At 45.4% G+C, this 20,661-nt stretch overlaps 1 protein-coding gene across 1 annotated transcript in view; it reads left to right on the plus strand.

Moving 5' to 3' along the window:
• The window catches only part of ATP9A (ATPase phospholipid transporting 9A (putative)), a 1,385,006-nt gene that overhangs the window by 1,266,255 nt on the left and 98,090 nt on the right, over nt 1-20,661 (plus strand). The window contains exon 27 of the mRNA XM_069651153.1: nt 17,360-17,563. Coding sequence (XP_069507254.1) covers nt 17,360-17,563 — 204 coding nt within the window. The remainder of the gene's footprint in view (nt 1-17,359; nt 17,564-20,661) is intronic.

Here is a 20,661-nt window from a genome sequence, read left to right on the forward strand (position 1 = left end):
TTGGGTTGTCTGATCTTTCAATGTTGTCAAGTAAGTTAGTTTAGCTAACCTGACAGCAATACATATTAGCCTTATCGAGGTAGGGGGCAGGAGGATTTGGAAGGGGAGTTGGATATGGTGAAGTGGGGAGATACTGCGTTCTCTGGTGATGATTGTCCTCAATCCCAGAGGGGGATTTCCTCCCCATGTGATCCTCCCTCAGTGCGCCACCCCCAGCGGGAATATTGTACCATGGACACACTGCTCTGGCCCTATGGGAAAGGTCTCCCCCTAGGAGAGAAGGGACGACATCCTCAGGTTCATCACAATGCCCTCATTGCCTAGAATCACCCACCAGGGACATGACCTGCTCTTAGTCAGCCTTTCCCAGAGGGCAGGCATGCCAGTTCAAAGCCCAATCCTGCCAAGAGCCAGGTTCAAGCCAAAGCGCAGCCTTGATAACAAGCCCATGCTGTCAGGAATCTGTTGAAACTTGAACATTGTTTATCCCTGCCAAATGAGTTGTTTTCTAATCCCAAGGAACTGACCCATCTCAAGCTATAGCCCAACCCATCCTAGATCCCACATAGATCCAGAGCTCTGTTAAGCTCAAGCAATCCCAGGTAAGCCTATCCGAGAGTCCAGCCTTTCTCCGCCCCAAACCCAGCCTAGTGCAATCTTACAAATACCTGTGCTTCATTTCCACAACCCACCCCCACCACAACCAAACCAAATATACTTAGTACTGCTTGCTGCTTCAGCACTTCTCTGTTGACCACTGTGATAAGAGGGCATGCTGGGTATTTTCAGGCACAGAGTCTATTGTGATTATGCATTATCAGACTTAGAGTTTTAAAATCGAATCAGAGCTCTGAGTGATTCTGGCTAGTATTGCTTGCTCCAACTATGTCCCAGAAAAATCATTGCGATCAGCTGAGGAAGTGTGTGAATTATCGGTATCCAAGCTCATTAAGAACCTTCTCATCTGGGATACGTTTCTGAGTGAAAGTGCCATAACAAGGGCGAAGGACTTTCCCAGCAAGGATGGTTCTGATTGGGAGAAGACCAAGGGAAACAGTATAAATGGGGACGGTAAGTATGATACAAGATTGCCTTTTTTGCTTTGCAGGATGCTAGGCAGCTGGAGGAGATATCCGAGGACTGGTGGGCCTATTCAGAATAGGAAGAGAGAAGAAGCAACCCCTTAGCCAGGAGAAGCCAGAGGAGATTTAGAGAACACTAAGCAGATGATGTATCCTTGCACATGGACCCATCTTTCTGTATTAAACCATAATAAATATTGAAGTTTTACTCAACCTTTGGAGTGGTGTCAATCCTATAAGTGGTGGCAGCGGTGGGATTTGACAGTGCTATGAAAGGCTTGACTAAAGCATTAATGATTGGACAACAGCAGTTGCAGCAGCTTTTTCAAATACGTTCCCAACAGGCAGTGGCAGGCCAGCAGGCCTTCCAGCAGGCCATACAGTTGCAGGGGACTCTGCAGATGACTGCCCAAGATAAACAACACAAAACGATATTCGGCCTTACTGAAGCAGTATCCACGACACAGAGCCAGCCCATTGTACCGTTTTCCAAAATTACAGAAATGCAATGACGGGGAAGACCCTGCGTTCTTCTTTACCAGCTTTGAGAGCATAACATGGCTTGTACAATGACCACAAGAGAGATGGGGGCACTACGTGGCACCCTTACCGTCGGGAGCAAGGAGCCTATTGGACAATGAATCCCAATGGTGATACCCCATATGCTGATATGAAATGAGCCATTGTAAACAGTTGGGGCTCAATGAGATGTACTGACTGAAGTTTTGGGAGACCCGCCTCAAACCAGCAGAGAGCCCATGTCAGCTGTATTACAGGGTCAAAGATCTAGCCAAGAAATGGCTGCAACTGTGTTCCGCCATCATACAAGAAGTGCTTGAGAAGGTCATATTTGAACAGTTTTTAGAGTCCTTGCCATGTCCAGTCCAATGTTGGGTCAAACAGCCTCACAGACCCAGCCTGGCCGAAGCCACTGATATAGCTTCTGCTTATCAGAACACTGGCTACAGTAAGATGCCTTTCCCAGAACCCTACACAACAGAACCGGTAAGGCCAAGTTTTTCAAGATGGAGAAAGTCCTTTAAACCAGAAGAGAAGACTGTGAGAACAAAAGCCAGAACCACACTGGCTGTGCCACTCTACAGACAGCCTCATTGTTGTAGTGACATTGCCTGTATGTCCAAAAAGGAGGGGCGTGGAGCCTATGGAGATTGGTTTCATGCCATGGGGGAGCCGGCGGGGCATCACGGTACCCATATATGGTGAATGTGAGAGTGGATGGAACCAGGGTGGACAACGGATAACCGGCAGACCGTCATAACCCCACAAGTGAGTGACCCTTTTGTTCAACAGACTGATTCTATACCTATTTGTTGCTTACATGGAGACATAAAAATGCATCCCACTAAAATGGTACACTTGGAGATACAGGATAAGGCCATGGACATAAGGGACGCTATTCTTCTTTCTCTACCTACCCCAGTTGTGATAGGATCAGATATGCCCCATTTCAAGCAAGTGGTAGAAGCAGCTGAAAAAAGCTGGTACAAGGGAGCCCCATACTCCCTTGCAAAGGTCGAAGAACCGATCCTTCACGTCAGGAAGACCAGGCAGGAAACCAGAGAGCAAATGTGTTGAATCTGGCCATTTACATAACTCTTCCTATAGGGTGGGAGGTGGCAAAACATAACACATCTATTATGGCAGAGACCCTCAACATCCCTACCCCAAGAGCGTCCAGAGAAAAAGAAAATAGAGAGGAAAGCCCCTCCACTGAGAAAGGATAAGCGTTCAAATACAGGGGTGAATTGTTATATTGCATCTTTAGAACTAAAGCCAGAGCAGACAAAGAGCAGCTGGTACTGTCTTAGGCACATTGAGAACTGGTTATAAAGTTGGCGCATAATCGCCCCTGTGCGGAGCATATGGCATCCTAAAAACCCAGCAAAACCTGCTAAAATGGTTCTATTGGCTCGGTATCATGGCGGATGTAGCCAAGTACTGCAGGAAGTGTACAGCTATTGGCTCAATAAGTATTTGATCTATTAATAAGCTTCTTTTCCCGTGTGGGACTACCAGATGAAGTACTAGTGGATCAGGGCACTAATTTCATGTCTACGGTAATGACACCAGTATTCCAACGATTACAAATCAAACCGCTAAAAACATCAGTGTACCATCCGCAAACTGATGGTCTGGTGGAACGCTGTAAGAAAACTATCAAACAGATGCTGTGAAGAGTCATTGGTCCAGAAGGAAAGAATTTGGATTAGGCGTTACCACTAGTCCTTATGGTACTAACAGACACTCCTCATCTTACGTAGGTTTTTTCCCATTTGAGTTACTGTTCAGGAGACACCCCGGACCCTATTGGATATCGTGAAGGAGGAATGGTAACAAAATGAAGAGGTACCTCTCAATGAAAATGTAAAGGACTTTAAGAACCACCTGGACAACTTAAGAACAGTAGCTCAGGAAATTCTGGGAAAGGCACAAACCGCACAAGAAGTACAATATTACACAAGGAACCGGATGAGGACATTTAAACTGTTCATAGTGACTGTTTCGACAGTCAAAGTTTCGACTGGTGAAAGTTCTGACCCAAAAGTGTGGAAAAAAGTTTCGAATGTATTTTTTTATGGGGTGGTCCCCCCAACCCTCTGTTTTTTTTTTTAAACGTCTATTTAACTATACCAAATTAAAATAAACACTTTACTACTTAAAAAAAAAAATTCTAAACTTTTGTTTTCAGCACTTTTGTGTCTAAACTTTTACTTGTTGAAACTATTTTTTAGGAACTTTGACTGGAAACCCATTTAAACCCGTTGATAGGGTACTTGTCACAGCTTTGGCTTCCAGGCGCAGGTGTGGCATGAACCAACCACCCACACCACGGTCTTGGTGCTCGCAAGACTAAGCTTACACAATCCTCCGAGACCCCAGCAGGGAAAGAGGGTTAGGAACACGATGCTTGGATGGGTACCGGTGCAGAGGGTAACTGGAATGAGGGCTAGGAGGGAGGAGGTGAATAGGTAGGGGACACAGGGTAATCTTCACAACGGTACTGTATCGGAATACACACTCACCTAACCGCATACAACTCGCACTGCATTCACACACAATACAAGGTAACCAAAAAGGCATTTACCTTTGGTTGTGAGTGCTGGGCTCCTGCCTGCACACTCTCCGGTCCGGTGTCAGGAGCAGTTCAAATGCTGCAAAGAGAGCTCAGATTAGTGATCTACGTGTAGCTGACACGTAGCTCAAAAGGCATGCAATGTAAATGCAGCTATGACCAGTGACACCTCCCAGGGCCGGGTTAATATGGGCTTCATGCAACCATAAGCCTACGCGTTGTCTAGGACTCAATGTTAATGCACAAGTGGGCCACAAGTGACTTAAAACATGTAAATGCACATGCAGGGCTGCTCTTGCCGCAAGTGGCTATACGTGCAGCAGAATGCAGTTCGCCGCACATGCCTGAAGCTGGGTGTATATGGCTGACGGAAAAGTGTACAACCGATTGAGACTAAATGTGCAGTAGTTTTAGTCCGCCGCACGTGGCTGATATTATGCGGCTCATATGATGTGTGCACGTGGCTGTTTTCATGCACAAGGAGCTTGTTGAGCTAGCGACTGTCTGTGGGTGCCAACAGGCATTCTATGCAGCGTGCGAGGTTGCTGCTACAAAGCGCTACCAGCGCAGTAACTTAGCTTCTCTAGAGCAGGGGGACGTGATTGGCCTGGGCTTTGTCCCCTGCACGTTCCCCTTGCTGCGGCGTGAGCTTCTGAGGTGCTCTGCTTCCCCTACAGCTGTAACGCTGCGTTTCTGCTTCTGCGTGTAATTTCCTGAGATTTGCTTTGCCCGCCTCTAGCTGTAGCATATATATATCTAATGCCGGCAAGGGGCCGGAATGATGATTCCTTGGGGTGTGGCCCCTCGCGCTTGTCCCCGTGGCAGGAGCTCTTGCCGATGTGTCTGCTCCGGTCAGATCCTTAAGCACAAGCCCTGTGCTGTAGTTGGTGCGCATGCGCATGCACGTGCCACACCCAGCGTGGGTTTACTTTTGTAGTTCCTGGCCCGGAGGCTGCTGGGAATTGTAGTTTGCCGGTCCTTTTTCCTGAAAAGTGGGCAGAGGAGCCTTCTGTAAGGGTGCAACTTCTTTCTTGGTCTATGTTTGGTTTGTTTTCTTGCCTGCACATGTCTAGAGTCTCTATGATGCCTCCCCAAACCAATCCTGACACCCAGCATGCACACCCCTGCACTCTGTGCCCTGACAGTACTAGTCTTGTTGCCCACCAGCAATAACAAGCTACTAGCCCATTGGAGGGGGCCCAACGTAGTAGAGGACATTTTAGGCCCGTTGCCTATTGAATAAGCCAACCCAACAGGAAACAATCCAAGTAGGTTTATCACGTTAATCTACTGAAAGAATGGTTTGAGCCCAAAACGATGGCGGTACTGACAACATGTCAAATAGATGTAGAGGAACAATATGCAAACAAACCGATTTCCAGTGTTAAGGATGTACAAGGGGGAATGTCAATGACAGAGAAACAAAAAGAGGAGATGATGTATGCTAACACATTTTCCAGTCTACCAGGAAAAACAAGACTTGCAGAACATTCCAATAGCAGAACACCAGGCCAGATCATCCGCCTAAGACCGTATCGAATACCAGAAGCCAAGCGCCAAGTTGGTGAAGGATGACATTTCAGAAATGCTGTGTATGGACATCATAGAACCATCTGTCAGTCCTTGGTGTTCCCCATAGTGATGGTACTGAAACCAAACTGATCCACAAAATTGTGTGTGGATTTCCGGCAATTGAACTGCATGTCGAGTTATGAAGTATATCTGATGCCCCCAGTAGATTAATTACTGGAGAAACTGGGCTCTGCTCGTTACCTGCGTGACATCGAACTCACAAAAGGGTATTGGCAAATTCCTTTGAAACCGCAAGACAAGGAGAAAACAGTGTTTGCCAGCTGTGAGAAACCTGAGGGCAGCCTCACATCTACTCCCCTTGGATCCCCTCCTCAGGTGGCCAGGGAAAGGACATTGCTTTTGCATCCTGACCCTGGGGGTGGAGAAGCGAGGGAGGACCACATGGGTGGAGGGTCCTTTGGGACTAGGGAGAGGATGTCCCTGAGGGGAACACGGTACTCCCCCTTCCCATTGCATAATGAACCCATAATCCCAGAAGCCTTTGTGGGATGTTACCCCTTTTCCTCTGGTCAGGGTAACAACAGGAACAAATATAAATCCCAGAGACGTAGAAGGAGGGTGAGAGAGAGGAGGGTGCCTGCAAGCGAGACATGGTATCCCCTTTTCCCTATTGATGACCAAACTAACCCTCCCCTGACCTTTATGGGCTACTGCACGACCTCTCCTCATTTCCCCACATTTAACATTTGAAAGTACTGTTACGAGGAAGAGGAGACTAAGGGCCTCTTTATAAGTGTGCCTGTCTGGAAACAATGGTGGCGGTAAGGCTACCGGCCCCGTTGTTTCCGGACTGGCACACTATGACTCTGCGAGCGGGTGCCGTGCCGTCCCGTCCGCTGAGTTTCACAGAAGCACCAGCACCGTTATTAACGATACCGGTGCTTCCGTGTTCCCCATTCCCATTGAGTCCTATAGGACTCAATGGGAATGAGGAATTACAAAATTACTGGCGCCTTACTTCCTGTCCGCTGTACTCGAAATAACCCGGTGGTACCGGGAAGTCAGGTGCCGGTAATTCATTATGGGTCTGGCGGCAACATGCCGGTTTTACTGGCACGGTTAACGCCAGACCCGTAAAGTGTTTTTGCAGTTTCTAATTGAGTGGCTTCATCAGGAGCAGCCCACTGAATTATTTTGTGGAACAGGTATGAACATTCTGTGTCCTTGTAGCACCATGCAAGCCCTTTAATGGTATCAATGGGGTAGTCGAGAGTGTTTTCATGGTTTGAACATGTTTACTGTTACATGGGCTGTCTAGACATACTCCCAGTTCTGCAGTCATTTCGGGGGAGGCAGCACCTCTCTGCTAGGCAAATGGCGCGCGTTGACCAACTGTGATGACATCACCAGCCAAAAGGAATCTATTCCATGTGGCAGCTATCAGTTGCCATCAAACTGTACATTTGACTATCCAGACATGAGCCACAGGGTGATGCAGCCTTTACCTCTCCAGTTGTTTTGGACTAGGACTTCCATGATCCCTCACAATTGGATCAAACGACTAGGGCGGATGTGATTTGTAGTCCAAAACATCTGGAGAGTCAAAGGTTGCAGACCCCTGGATCAAAGACAGCCTTTCTTAGAATACAAAGAGTTGGCAAGCAGTCTTAGTGTGTAAGACTTGCCAACTCAGATGAAACAAATCTTTTGTTTTGGCTCATTGACGGTGCTGTTTTAGTGCCACCTACTGGGCATAAATAATGTCAGTAAGAAAGAGGGGTGAATAAACCCCAAGTGTCATTTTTGATATCCGTCTGATATTAAGTTAACAAATGTTCTGTTATCATGCTTTTATGATGCGCTGAATTACCAGCGTCATAGTTTCATGGCGCCGACGTACGGCTTTACTAAACTTTACATAAGTTTCTTCTAAAGCACCCCTTCACGTTCCATCATTTCATTCTCTCCACCCAAACTATCCTCTTCCTTCAATTACCATGTTCCTCTTCATTCTCCGATATCTTTGTCCAACTAGCCCTAAATGTTCAGAGCAGATGTTGGACAGAGTGTGCCGAAGCATGTGCGACCACACTTCGTTTGCTAAGAGAGGGCAGCACACAGCAGGGAGTCGCCCCTCTCTGAGTAGAGGTCTCCTTTATGCCTCCTGTGCTTCAGCGTTGTGAGGGAGCTCAATATGAGCAGAGCTGCTTCTATAAGGCCAGCAATGCAGTCTTGCGCTAACCTTTCAAGTTAAGGAAAACAATGCAGGATTTAGGAGGGAAGGACCGGAGATGGCGGGCAGAAATGGAGAGTTGAGCATATAGCGGTATAATCGCAATTGGTACCTTGTGTAATGAAGGGATGGTTATCACAAGTACGACAGACACAAGTAGTACAATCCAAGGGTGTTATTGAACGGTATATGGGTGAGAAAAAAAGACCTAATCTAAACCTAAATCTAAGATGGGAGCAAGCTACGACCATCAAAGTAAAGAAAACGCTGTACTAGTGGTTTCGTGTCAAAACCAAATGGCCTATGCTAATAAACCTATTGCCAAATCCTTACTCTATATAACAAAAGGGTGTGGGACAATGATATGTATAATAAAAGAGTGTAGTGCAAACTGAAACGTCCAAAAGGGTTTCCGTAGTTCAGGACTGCTGAACTGATGCACTCCCTTCCCCACGTTATGTCACGGGACAAGGCGGAACAGTGGCATGACTGTGAGCACCCCTTGAGTATAAAGGCATCAGGAAGCAGCTTCTTCAAAAAAAGGCAGGAACCCCTCGAATCAATGTCTTTTGCTTGGCATCACAAGACTTTTCCCAAGCTCTCACCATGCGGGATTCCCTTCTTCTGCGGCTTTCTCGTGATACCCCTTTGTTGGGTTCACCTCGTCTTTACACCACTGTTCAGTCACTTTACCAGTTCTACTAGCTTATCAAATTCAGGAGCTCTTAATGTATTCTTTAAACAAAAATTTGGATCACTTTCATTGATTCACTCAGGTCCCACTCCTCTGGGCTCAGACCTTCCTCTGTAGGCAGTTATGGCTCTCCTCGATTAGGCACAAGCCTTCAGACCGCCAGCATCACACTTGTTACTTTGCAATCTTTCAAGCTTTCACGTCAAAGTGGTTGCCAGTTCGATACAGAGACTTCCAATAGGCGATGGCGTCTCGCCGAGTCTCTCAGTTATAGTGTATAAAGTGCGTTTACTTTCAACAATCAGTATTCTCTTTCTCACGGCTGCCATCCTACATGTAATCCACAATAAAGGATACAGTCGAAAAAGGTTTATACCGGCCTCCTCTCCTGAGGCCTTCTGGTATCTGCAGTTCTTAATTAGCATCACTGGCCTAATAATTCCTTAGGTTAGCGCTATACTTCATTTCACTTTTTGTCAAAGACTTTTGACTGTACGAGGGAGGGGGCTTTTATCCTTGACTTAACCCTCTCAAGACCACTTTGACTATTCGCCTCCTTTCTTGGTTATTTTCTTTCAGGGTTTCTCTCACACGCACAATCTTGGCATTCTCCCTTCTTGCTACAATGTGCTTTCGCTCACGGTTTCTCGACAACACAACAAGCACTTCAAGTTAATGTCCTTAGCATTTATCAACACAAGCCAGTCTCCCATTTCACTCACTGGCAGAGGCTGATACAGTTTATCAAGACCTTCAGCATAGTTAAGGCTTTTGGCCTAGCGCGGTTAGCCTCCTTTCAAGTTCCTCATACTGCACATGAAGGAGGTACCGCTGTGACCTTCTGCAGTGCTGGGAGTTGTCCCTTTTGGATTCTGCAGGGCCTTCACCCCGCAGCTGGTCCACAGCCTTTCATTCGCCTCCTGGTCCCATCTGCTCTGATTCCATGGTTGCGTTGCCTTCCTGGGATTTCCTACCCTTCAGTTCTGCTGGTCTCGTTTGCTTCGGTTGCCCTTCTCGCCTTGCTCTCAGGGTGCTCCCATGGTCCGCCTTTTATCCCATTGGGGAAAGGTAATCGGATTCAGGTGCGAGTCATTAAGCTTAAGTGCCCGAGTCTGCCTGACCCTGATGTTGGGCCTAGGGCATGTCAAACAGACTGGCTGTGTGTGTGCCTGTCTTTCCATGAAGCGCTTTGTCTGTGCAGTAGAGTGTGTGTAGGAAAGGGGCATAGGGGTAAAGTTCCTAGATATTACATGGAATGAGGGTGTTCTAAAGGAAAATGGGAACAGGGTGCCCCACTCCCCAGGGACCCCTCATCCAGGTGATCCTCCCACACTGGTCCACCCCCGTAGTCTGGAACCAGTAGTGTTGGCCGTGCCCAAGCCACCTGGATGGCAGATCCCAAGGGACTGGTCAGTGAGACACCCTCTGATTTCTGACACTTGGGAGCATGTGATCTAAGGGTACATGGCCACAATGTAAATCACAAACAGCTGCTGAATTATCTCCCTGTCCCCCCCATAGCTAATATTGCTTTATACCTAGTTCCCACAAATCACACATTCACACTACAGCCTTGTACCTTTTTGCCCGCTCTTACCGTCCCCCTACAACCTCTATGCAACTTTTTTTAAAATCTAATATGTCCTCTTTTTCAGTCCTCTTAATCTCCTGGTCAATTCTCTCTTTCCTGACACCCCCCCTTTGCTTCTCCTAGATCTCACCTCTGAAATTCCCTTAGACCTTCACTCGAGAGCAAAGATGCACACACCGAGAACCTCTGTCCCCTTACCTCACCCTCACAGCCACCCTTCCTCTGCATCAGTGCTTTCTGTAATGTGGCCTTCTGCCCTTCATTCATTTCAGAAAGACATTTACATTTTCACAGACAAAGAAAACGTCAAAACTCCCACAAATTCAGCATGTGATTAAAAGAGTTGTGAACATATTTTATAGCCGTAAATTCGTAGAGGAAAAATCTTAATGAGAAAACATTCTTAAATCACTATAGAATGGCAGTTCAGAAAGTCAGCTGTGTTTTAGGAGATAGCGCCCCAGGTCTCTGCCTCCTCCCCCACCCCCCAACACCCTCAACACCCTTTTCCAGGTCCTCGCCTACTGACGAGGTTTACTTTCGAAACCATAGTCGGCTGAAAACATGTCTCAGGAACGGGAGCAGAATTTGACCAGCTACCGTATGGCTCAGATATTGATTTGACACGAGGATTTTGTTAAAATTAAAAGCCGTTCAGCTGCTGGCACAGGATTATTCATGGAATTGTGGATTTTGCTATTGGAGTTTTATTCCACATATGTGAAAGACCCACTTCTTGTAACTTAAAGACAAATCAGGTTCTTGCATACAGCTGCAAGCCTGCCGCGAGAAGTCTGTTGTGCACATCTCCCGCCCAGCTGATATGTTCCCATGGTCTGTTTCTTGTGTGCTACTATTAGTTCTGTGCTCCCACTTATAGGCGTAAGACACATCACATTGGTATTTCCTGCAGATAGAGCTGTACAACGTTCCTACATTACGCATAACAGGTGCCTCCCTATGGGAGGGAATCCTCAAAGTGGCTGGTCAGTAGGAGAGTGAAATGGGAGCATAGGGGTACGCAGTGAGAGGCCTTGAGCCTGAATCAGAGCTTTCTGGCACCCCTGTATGTGACACTAGTGAGATTCCATCTGCACTATTAGGTCTGGTATTTAGGTCACCTCTTCGGTATTTTGCTGTGTCTTGGAAGCCACAGCTGGAATATTGTAGCCCTTTTGAGTTATGTTGCATCTGGCACAAGGGTGGAGATGGGGTGGGAGTTGCTGTGCGGGACACACGGTCAGCTAATATTCCTGGGAATACCTGCAGCTATGACGTTCTTGAATTGCATCTCCTTCCACCAGCCAATCTCTCTGGAATGTCTCCTAAAATGTTTCTCCAAACGTTCGATGCCTCCAAAAACATCCCTCAGGCAGCTTTCTCCTGCCTGTCTTTCTATCAGATCATGCACCCCACCATCAAAATCCCCTCCTGGTGCTACACATAACGTTTATTAATTTTATAACCAACATGCAACTGTGGTAACCGATATCACAATGTAGCTCCATATAATAGTGCCTCACCCATCCTCCTACAGAGATTTAAGGTGCCTCCAACAGAGCCTTGCAGACCTTTAAACAAAAAAATACAGTCACATCAGACCACCACCACTTCACTCCCAAAAGATCCATGCAAAACCTCATACCACCACAAAATAACCCAATGCAGTCCTCAACAGACCCCACAAACCCATTCAATCTTCTCACTTGTTCCTTCTGCTGCTTCTTTTCTCCCTCCTATACTTCTACATTGTTTTGAAAGGTCAGCGATCACTATTTGCATGATCAGTCTCAGCATGCACTGTTGTAAAATAGACAGTCCTATAGAAACCTCAGCCAACACCTGATGAAAGGCATGGATGTTTCCCCCAGGTTCCAGAACACGACTCTTCTCCAATCACTTTCTTAATGAGCACTGGGAAGTTTCCTTCTGCGTTCAGTGCTACTCAATTCAATTGCGTAATCAAACTGTTCACTGTACCCTTTCTCTGGGTCTGTCAGTCATGTATCCATACTGAACTTTGCCCGGGACGTGTTGTCTCTATCCTGCAGCAGTCTCCGGGTACGTCCTGTGTCTGGCAGTTAATGCACCCCTATCCACTCTTGGTTTCACCTGCTGCCCTTTCTCCATCTCTTCTCCTTGGCACTAGCACTTCACCACTCAGAGCTGGACCTCTGTGTCTTCCAAGCATCTGCAATTCCTCATACGCTCACTTTCAGGACCGTTCACCAGTGCACTGTACTCCAGATGTCTGGTTACTGTTCTTCGTCGCTACTGCACATTGGCTGGGTTTACGCCGCTAGTGTGCTCGCCAGTCTACAATCTTATTTTTCTGTGTTTTCATAGCTCATCAGTCTCCTTGGACAGTCTCCTTGGACATCGAGAGTTCTCAACTTCATGCATTCCTTTTCTGACTTGCATTGCCACACACCATGTCAAATGTATTCATCATTCGTTTGCAAGGCAGAAAATGCCAGACACCGTCACTTCGAAGCATGTTACATTGCCACTGCCAACAAAGAAACACTCTAAACGTTTTGTTGTTCTTGATATCATGCTGGGCGTTCCACCACATTCCCCTCCTTTATCAACCACATTTCCTTATGAGACTGAAAAGGGGGTAGGAAGCAAGATAGAACACCTGCAAAGTACTGAAGTGCAAATGAGCAATCCTACACACATGTAAGAAATCAGCAGGTATTCAGGAAAGAAAGGGAAAGGTCTAGAGTTTAAATGTAATCTTCCCTCCCCAAACAAGAGAGAAAACCGTTTTGTAAAAGGACACTTTTAAACTGACAGATGAAAATGGCTTTGTAAAATACTGCAGAAAGGTGCAAAATGCTTAAATGGAGACAATTCTGAGGAAAGCAACACTAAACAGGTCCTAACAAACATGAGGTATAATATAAACAAAAGTACACACTTTAGATCAGATGGGATGGAAGAAGCACTTTGAAATGGCAAAAAGACACGTGTAAACTTTTGAAAACTGCAAATTCACGGCAAACTTTTACTATGGGATATTGGAGAAAAACGGTTTTAGGTATCAGTGACAGTTGAAATTTCGTTTCTATCTTTAAAAATGAAGAAGTTATTGAGGTTTTAGTTAGAGGCGTTTTTGCAAAATAGGCGTGAAAATGGAACAGGAATTCGGTTTTAAAAATGACAGATACGTTTTATTACACTATATTAATGACTATGAAAAAGAGGAGGCCACACATGAATCTTCATAGCTACGTGGCCAGCGCAACCATTCACGTGGTGGATACTCGATTTCGTTCTGGGATTTACTTTAGTTACTGAAAATCACTAAGGAGTTATGGTTTTGTAACACAGATGAGAAAAATCAGCGCAAGAAGGATTGTAACAATACTAGGGTTCTGAATTTAAAGATGGGATGGGTTGAGATTTGGATGATACAATGCAGATATACTATGGGTCACTGTTCTTCCTATTCATACTTACAATCCTTTGTAATTAAATTGGACCGTCAGCTCTGGTCATTGGGTCGGATCAGGTCTACCGGCAGCAGGGCACCTCTGGAGGGATTGTATCAGCAGCGCGGTTCTGGTCAATTTTGGAGTGCGCCTCAGACTGGATTTGGATGGGCTCTTCTGGTCACTGGACACAGCAGATTACAGGATGCAAGTTTCAGCAGGTATGCCTTAATGGTAGCAAGCCAACCTGAATCAGAATTATTCTTTCAAGTTTTGGATGTTTGAAATTGGGTCTACCTAGCAAGAGTTAAGAACTGCTAAAGTCTGGATTCTGCAAACAAATCTGGATCTTCAGAGAAGTCTGGAGTCAGCTACAAGATGAAGAGTTCTGGAAAAAGGTGCTGCGCGGAAATCTGGAGGTGTTCTGGAAGCAGTGTCTCCTATGCAGAGTGCAGCAAAGTTCCTATATTTATACTATCAAATGCCATCCCCCAGTGTCTAGTGTGGGCAGAATTTCAAAACACACCCCCACAGCTGTGAGTGGCTGCAGGCACGTGCTTTGTTTTGGTTGGCAGTTAGAACAGAGCTGTCATCTTTACGATGGGATTTAGAAACTCCCACATTGATTTTTACCAAAACATAACTTTTGCACACATGTACATTTCTACAATTATGTACCCTAATAAAATCAGACAGCTACATTTCTCATTTCATTGTCTATATTCGTATTCAATCCCCATCTTTGTGCGAGCTGTCTTTCTGATTCTACAGATTCTTATCAATTTTAACCGTAACAGTTTGGATTAATGATTTCTAATTCGGTACATCTCTGGGTGCTATTCATTAAATCGTGTACATACAATCTTAGGTTTGCAACATTAATGGTTCTGCTACAATGAGAATTTTTTTATAACTTCGGTTCCTTAAATGGTACAGGTTTCATCAATGTCTCAGATCAAAAGCCTGAAATTAGGTCAATGTCTACCAATTTTCAGATGTATCCTTCTTTCGGTTGCACAGCTAAAGAGTTTTAAACTTTAATCACAAATAAGGATTTAACATCAAAGTTCTCCTTTGTAACCTCCCCTTCCCAGGCAGCAGCTGTCCAGTCCTTTGATCAGGGAGGTGTGTCCCCTTCCTGGAGAGGGAAGCTCCCCTGTAGAGATCAGTTGGGCAGCTTGCCATTGTTCTTGGCTCAGCCAGAGACGAATGTCTGATGCTCTCATTGTGCTCTTTGTTGTCGATATGCGGGAACCATTAAGCAGCCATTAGTCTTCCTGTAGCAATTGAGTGTCAAGCTGAAATGTGAATCTTTCCCAGGCTGTCAGATCAGAATTAAATAGTTGATTAGCTCCATACTGGGTTCCTTTAAATTAAAGTTTTTTCATTTCACATATAAAATAGAAGCACAGTTTATAAGGGATTTGGACATTTTAAAAGAGTTAACCCTTCAAATAGGCGGATTTTGCAATTTTAATCAGGAAACAGAAACACTTTAAACAGGGTTTGACAGCTAATTTCCTTAAGCACCTGTAAGGCAGGGAGGCCTGGATTCCTCTGATTGCCTACAGAATATTTGATTTCAGCTCACTTTTCCTTTCAATAATACCCTCGGAAAATGACTGACTTTTTAAGGGCATTTTCGGATTTTAGCCCTTCTGTGGCAGGTGACCGGTGACAGAAGTGATTGCTGTTTTTACACCAACTTTGCCCGTGTGTGTCAGGGTGTGCATCTTTTTTGTGGTTTATGAACCATGCACAGTTTTGCAGATTTGCCACGCACAGGGTTTATTGCCTACATTTTTGCCAGTTTTCTTTCCCCATTGGCAAAGGGGTGCAGTGGGGTGGGTAAAAATATTCCACAAACGTAGCGGGTCAGTGGAATGTGACAAAGTCAAAGGGTTGCAGCGAAACAAACCACCATAACACCTTATGGAGTCCTTCTGTCTAGCGAGCCATTGCAGTGGAGCGCAATCTGTAAACGGAGTGAACCGTCACCACAGTAGGTAATACCGGAAGGCCTCAGTCGCACACTTGATGGCTAGTCACTCCTTCTCAAATGTGGAATAAGCGGTTTCATGATGAAGCACCCTGCGACTTACAAAACACATCAGGTACGGTTCCTTGTCATCTTCCTGTGAAGCAGCTCTGCTCATATTGAGCTCCCTTACAACGCTGAAGCACAGGAGGCACAAAGGAGACCTACTCAGAGAGGGGCGACTCCCTGCTGTGTGCTGCCCTCTCTTAGCAAACGAAGTGTGATCGCACATGCTTCGGCACTCTCTGTCCAATATCTGCTCTGAACATTTAGGGCTAGTTGGACAAAGGTATCGGAGAATGAAGAGGACCATGGTAATTGAAGGAAGAGGATGGTGTGGGTGGAGAGAATGAAATGATGGAACGTGAAGGGGTGCTTTAGAAGAAACTTATGTAAAGTTTAGTAAAGCCGTACGTCGGCGCCTTGAAACTATAACGCTGGTGATTCAGCACATCATAAAAGCATGATAACAGAACATTTGTTAACTTAATATCAGACGGATATCAAGAATAACACTTGGGGTTTATTCACCCCTCTTTCTTACTGGCATTATTTATGCCCAGTAGGTGGCACTAAAACAGCACCGTCAATGAGCCAAAACAAAAGATTTGTTTCATCTGAGTTGGCAAGTTTTACACACTAAGACTGCTTGCCAACTCTTTGTATTCTAAGAAAGGCTCTTTTTGATCCAGGGGTCTGCAACCTTTGTCTCTCCAGATGTTTTGGACTACAAATCACATCTGCCCTAGTCATTTGATCCAATTGTGAGGGATCATGGAAGTCCTAGTCCAAAACAACTGGAGAGGTAAAGGCTGCATCACCCTGTGGCTCATGTCTGGATAGTCAAATGTACAGTTTGATGGCAACTGGTAGCTGCCACATGGAATAGATTCCTTTTGGCTGGTGATGTCATCACAGTTGGTCAACGCGCGCCATTTGCCTAGCAGAGAGGTGCTACCTCCCTCGAAATGACTGCAGAACTGGGAGTATGTCTAGACAGCCCATGTAACAGTAAACATGTTCAAACCATGAAAACACTCTAGACTACCCCATTGATACCATTAAAGGGCTTGCATGGTGCTACAAGGACACAGAATGTTCATACCTGTTCCACAAAATAATTCAGTGGGCTGCTCCTGATGAAGCCACTCAATTAGAAACTGCAAAAACACCCTGACAGGCCACATCGCAAATAAGTCTGATTTGACAACATGAGAAATAGAATTGTTCTGCATACGTCGATTCACTGTTTTGTGAGGTGTTTCACAAGCATGCGCTTTTCGTATTTATTTTTTGTTTTCTGACCGCCCTCCGAGTCAAAGATGATGTTGCTGATATATTGTAATTTTACCACTGCTGTGACCCAAGACTAGGCTGTGTCTGTGGACCTTTGATCCAGCTGCATTGACATGGATGTATTTGTGGGGGAGGGGTGAAGTTGATAATGTTTTGTATTACTTCAAAGTGCAATAAATGTGCTGAAAAGGATAGCTGCATATCAACGTGTCACTTTGATTCTGTTTGTAAAATGCACATTTTGGAGTTGCTGATTGAGTAAAGTCTGTGTGTCCAAGAGTGGGGCCTCCTGTGTTTTATTGGCCTCCATATGGATGGATGTGCGCCCTAATGTCTCCCTGTTCTCATTGTCTCCTCACAGGGAGCATTATCATGTACGGCGCGTTGCTCCTCTTCGAGTCTGAGTTTTTCCACATCGTCGCCATTTCATTCACGTCCTTGATTCTCACTGAGTTGCTGATGGTGGCACTAACCATCCAGACGTGGCACTGGCTGATGATCGTGGCCGAGCTGCTGAGCCTCTCCTGCTACATAGCCTCTCTCGTGTTCTTGCACGAATATATTGGTAAGCCGTCTCCTTTGCTTTTCTGCTTCCCCAGTGTGTGTGACAGCTCTTGTTTGCCCTGTGATGTTGAGTTATATAGAAAGTGTATTTAATATTAATGGGAATGTGTCGGGGGGAGTCTTAAAGCTAGTCAAATGCATGTTTTCTCTGTGGTAGGAACATATCTAGTTCAACATGTTTACGTAATTTTTCAATGCTAGGGCTATATGGCCAATTGGGAATTAGGATATTTCTTAACACAGGAAGGATACAACTATAATCACTTATATCTAAAGCTTATGTGACATATGGTCAGCTTATGAGGAAGTTGCCAGATTTCCTAAAAGCAAGTCTGACTCTGTAGTAAGCAGGAATTGACAAAGCCAACCAATGAAGATTACCCCTGCTAGCTGCGCAGGGAGTATTAATTTTATTAAAGACTAGGAGGCGAGCATTATGCTTCAGCTTCTTTAATTTACTACAACTCAGCAGTTTCAACAAAACCAACAAAATCAACAACAAACACTCAAAATATGTCTCAAATGACTGCTTTGGAACTACAATCCCCACAGTCTCTGTAGTCCATTTCACTCCATGCTCATTTTATGACCACTTCCTGTCCCTGAGCACCTCCTCTTATTTTGCTTGCTCTGATAAAGTCACTCTCAAATCCACACAAAGTCCTGCTAACTGGGCGAAGACTTGAACCACTCCAACCGAATGTCGAACTTCCTCAACTCCTGGTGACTGCTACTGCTAGTCTCTTGCTTCAATTATTCTTCTGTTCCTCCCCTAGGAATAATGCAAACAGAAGGTTCAGGGTGGTGTCCGTGTCATTGCTCATAACACAACCATTTTATCACATGTACAATCCAACATATCATATGCAATACATAACTTGGGTGGGAATTTAATGCTCGCCTCCTAGTCTTTAATAGAATTAATACTCCCTGCGCAGCTAGCAGGGATAATCTTCCTTCTATGACAAGATTGGAGGCGAGCATTATGCTTGTTCAAAGCTTCCCAACACTGTGACTGCTAAACTCTCGGTCGGTTTAAAATAAAACTCTTTAAATGTTCGATCATTCGTCCAATCAGCAGCTTGCATAATATCTGTAAGAGAAACTCCTGTCCTGAAGGCTTTAGACGCCATAGCTCCCGCACTGAGTGTGCTCCGTATTTCTTTACGTCTATTCCTGCCGTCTGCATAATCTCTTTAACCCATCTGGCAATAGTAGCTGTGGATACGCCCTGAAAAGGCCTTCTGTGCGCTATAAGTAATTGCATTGTATTCGCTGCTCTGTGCTCTGCTGTTCTACTTTCGTACTCTTTGATGCAGCTTGCTACGCACCATTTAGGCGTATTTGTGAAATATGGATAATGTACTGTAGATGTACCCATCTTAGTTCTTTGTACTACTGTGAATGTTACGCCCTCAGGCCCAAACAATCTCCTATTTACCTCCAATGCTCTAACGTTCGATACACGTTTACATGAGACTAAACATAATAGCATTGCCAATTTGCCTGACAATTGTTTCAGGGATAGATATCTGTTCCCTGGCCAACTCTCTAATAACGTAAGGACGACTCGCACATCCCAGACTGTCTTATACCGCGGCTCCGGAGGCGTCTTAAATTTCGCTCCTCGAATGAGTCTGACCACTGCTGGATGCTCTCCAGCTGGTACTCCCTTTATCGGTAGGTGTCCTGCGGATATCACGGACCTGTATACTCCTATAGTACGGAAAGCTCTCCTGCCTTGCAATAGTTGCGCTAAGAAATGTAGAATCATCACTACAGGTGCAGAAATGGGATGAACACCTCTCCCTTTGCACCAGCTAGACCACTTGGCCCAACCCGCGTCGTAGCTCCTTCTTGTGGACGGCGCCCATGACTCTGCAATGAGCTGAGCAGCCTGCTCCGAAATGCCTGGCAGCGCCCAGCGTCTCCGGATATCCTGGACGCGAAGAGCGGGAGTGTCCCTCTCACATTCAGAGGATGATACTGGGTCCGTGAGTAGGTGTGCTCCATCTGGGAGCATCCTCGGATGGTCTACTGCCAATTCCATCAACGTTGGGAACCACACTTGTGACTTGCATAGTGGCGCAACCACCAGAAGCTCTGCCTTCTCCCTCCGACATTTCGCTAGTACTCTGCTCAGCATCATGAACGGGGGAAAAGCATAGTGAGGACCTCCGCTCCATTCCTGAAGGAACGCGTCCGTCCCTCGAGCCCCCGGGTCTAGTCTCCAGCTGAAGTATATTGCTGTCTGCGCGTTCAGTCGAGATGCAAAGATATCTATGTACAGTGGGCCCCATCTCTCGCTCATCTTCCAAAACACTGCTGGATCCAGTCTCCCATCGCTGGAGTCTGTGAGGTAGCGCGAGTTCCAGTCCGCTACTACATTCAATGTCCCTGGTAGGTACTCCGCAGTGACTGATGTCTCTGATTGTAGGCAAAAGTGCCAGAAATTCTTCGCTAGCTCGGCTAGCATTCTGGATTTGGTGCCCCCTAGATGGTTTATGTATCACACTGCGATATGTAACATACAAACACCACAGACACTCCACTTTGCGCTCCAAATTGTATATAGTGTTAAAAAACTTTTTAGAATTGCTCCATTTTTGTTTAATTTTCTGATTTTTATTTTTTGTTTGAAAATTGTATAGACAATTTCATTTTCATGTCTTACTGTAGTTTGCAAAACATTTCTTCTTAGTACACTTTGTGCTGATTATTGCATTTCTATTGCATTTTTACTTTCTGGCACCCTCTGGTACCTTCTCAAAACAATTCTTTTTGGTACACTTTGTGCTGATTGTTGTATTTCTATTGCATATTTTCTTGCTGGCACCCTCTAATATCTTCTGATACCCTCTACACGTGTTTCCCCATGCTTGGATTGGGCATGGTTCCTCAGGAGCGAATTGTAGTGAGGAGCTGTCTTAGTTCTAGATCATGCAATTTGACTGTGGGAGAGAAAGGGAACAAGAGAAATGTCCTTAATACACATAAGCCCTTGAGGGCCCATTGTCAATTTATAGTATGATTTACCAAAGACACTTACTTTGTGGTATTACTTCATAGGGGATTCTCATGGCATTCAAAGTCGCCTGT

The sequence above is a fragment of the Ambystoma mexicanum genome, chromosome 3p (assembly GCF_040938575.1).
Source record: "Ambystoma mexicanum isolate Mex_15411 chromosome 3p, UKY_AmexF1_1, whole genome shotgun sequence".
In the NCBI taxonomy this organism is placed as follows: Eukaryota; Metazoa; Chordata; class Amphibia; order Caudata; family Ambystomatidae; genus Ambystoma; species Ambystoma mexicanum.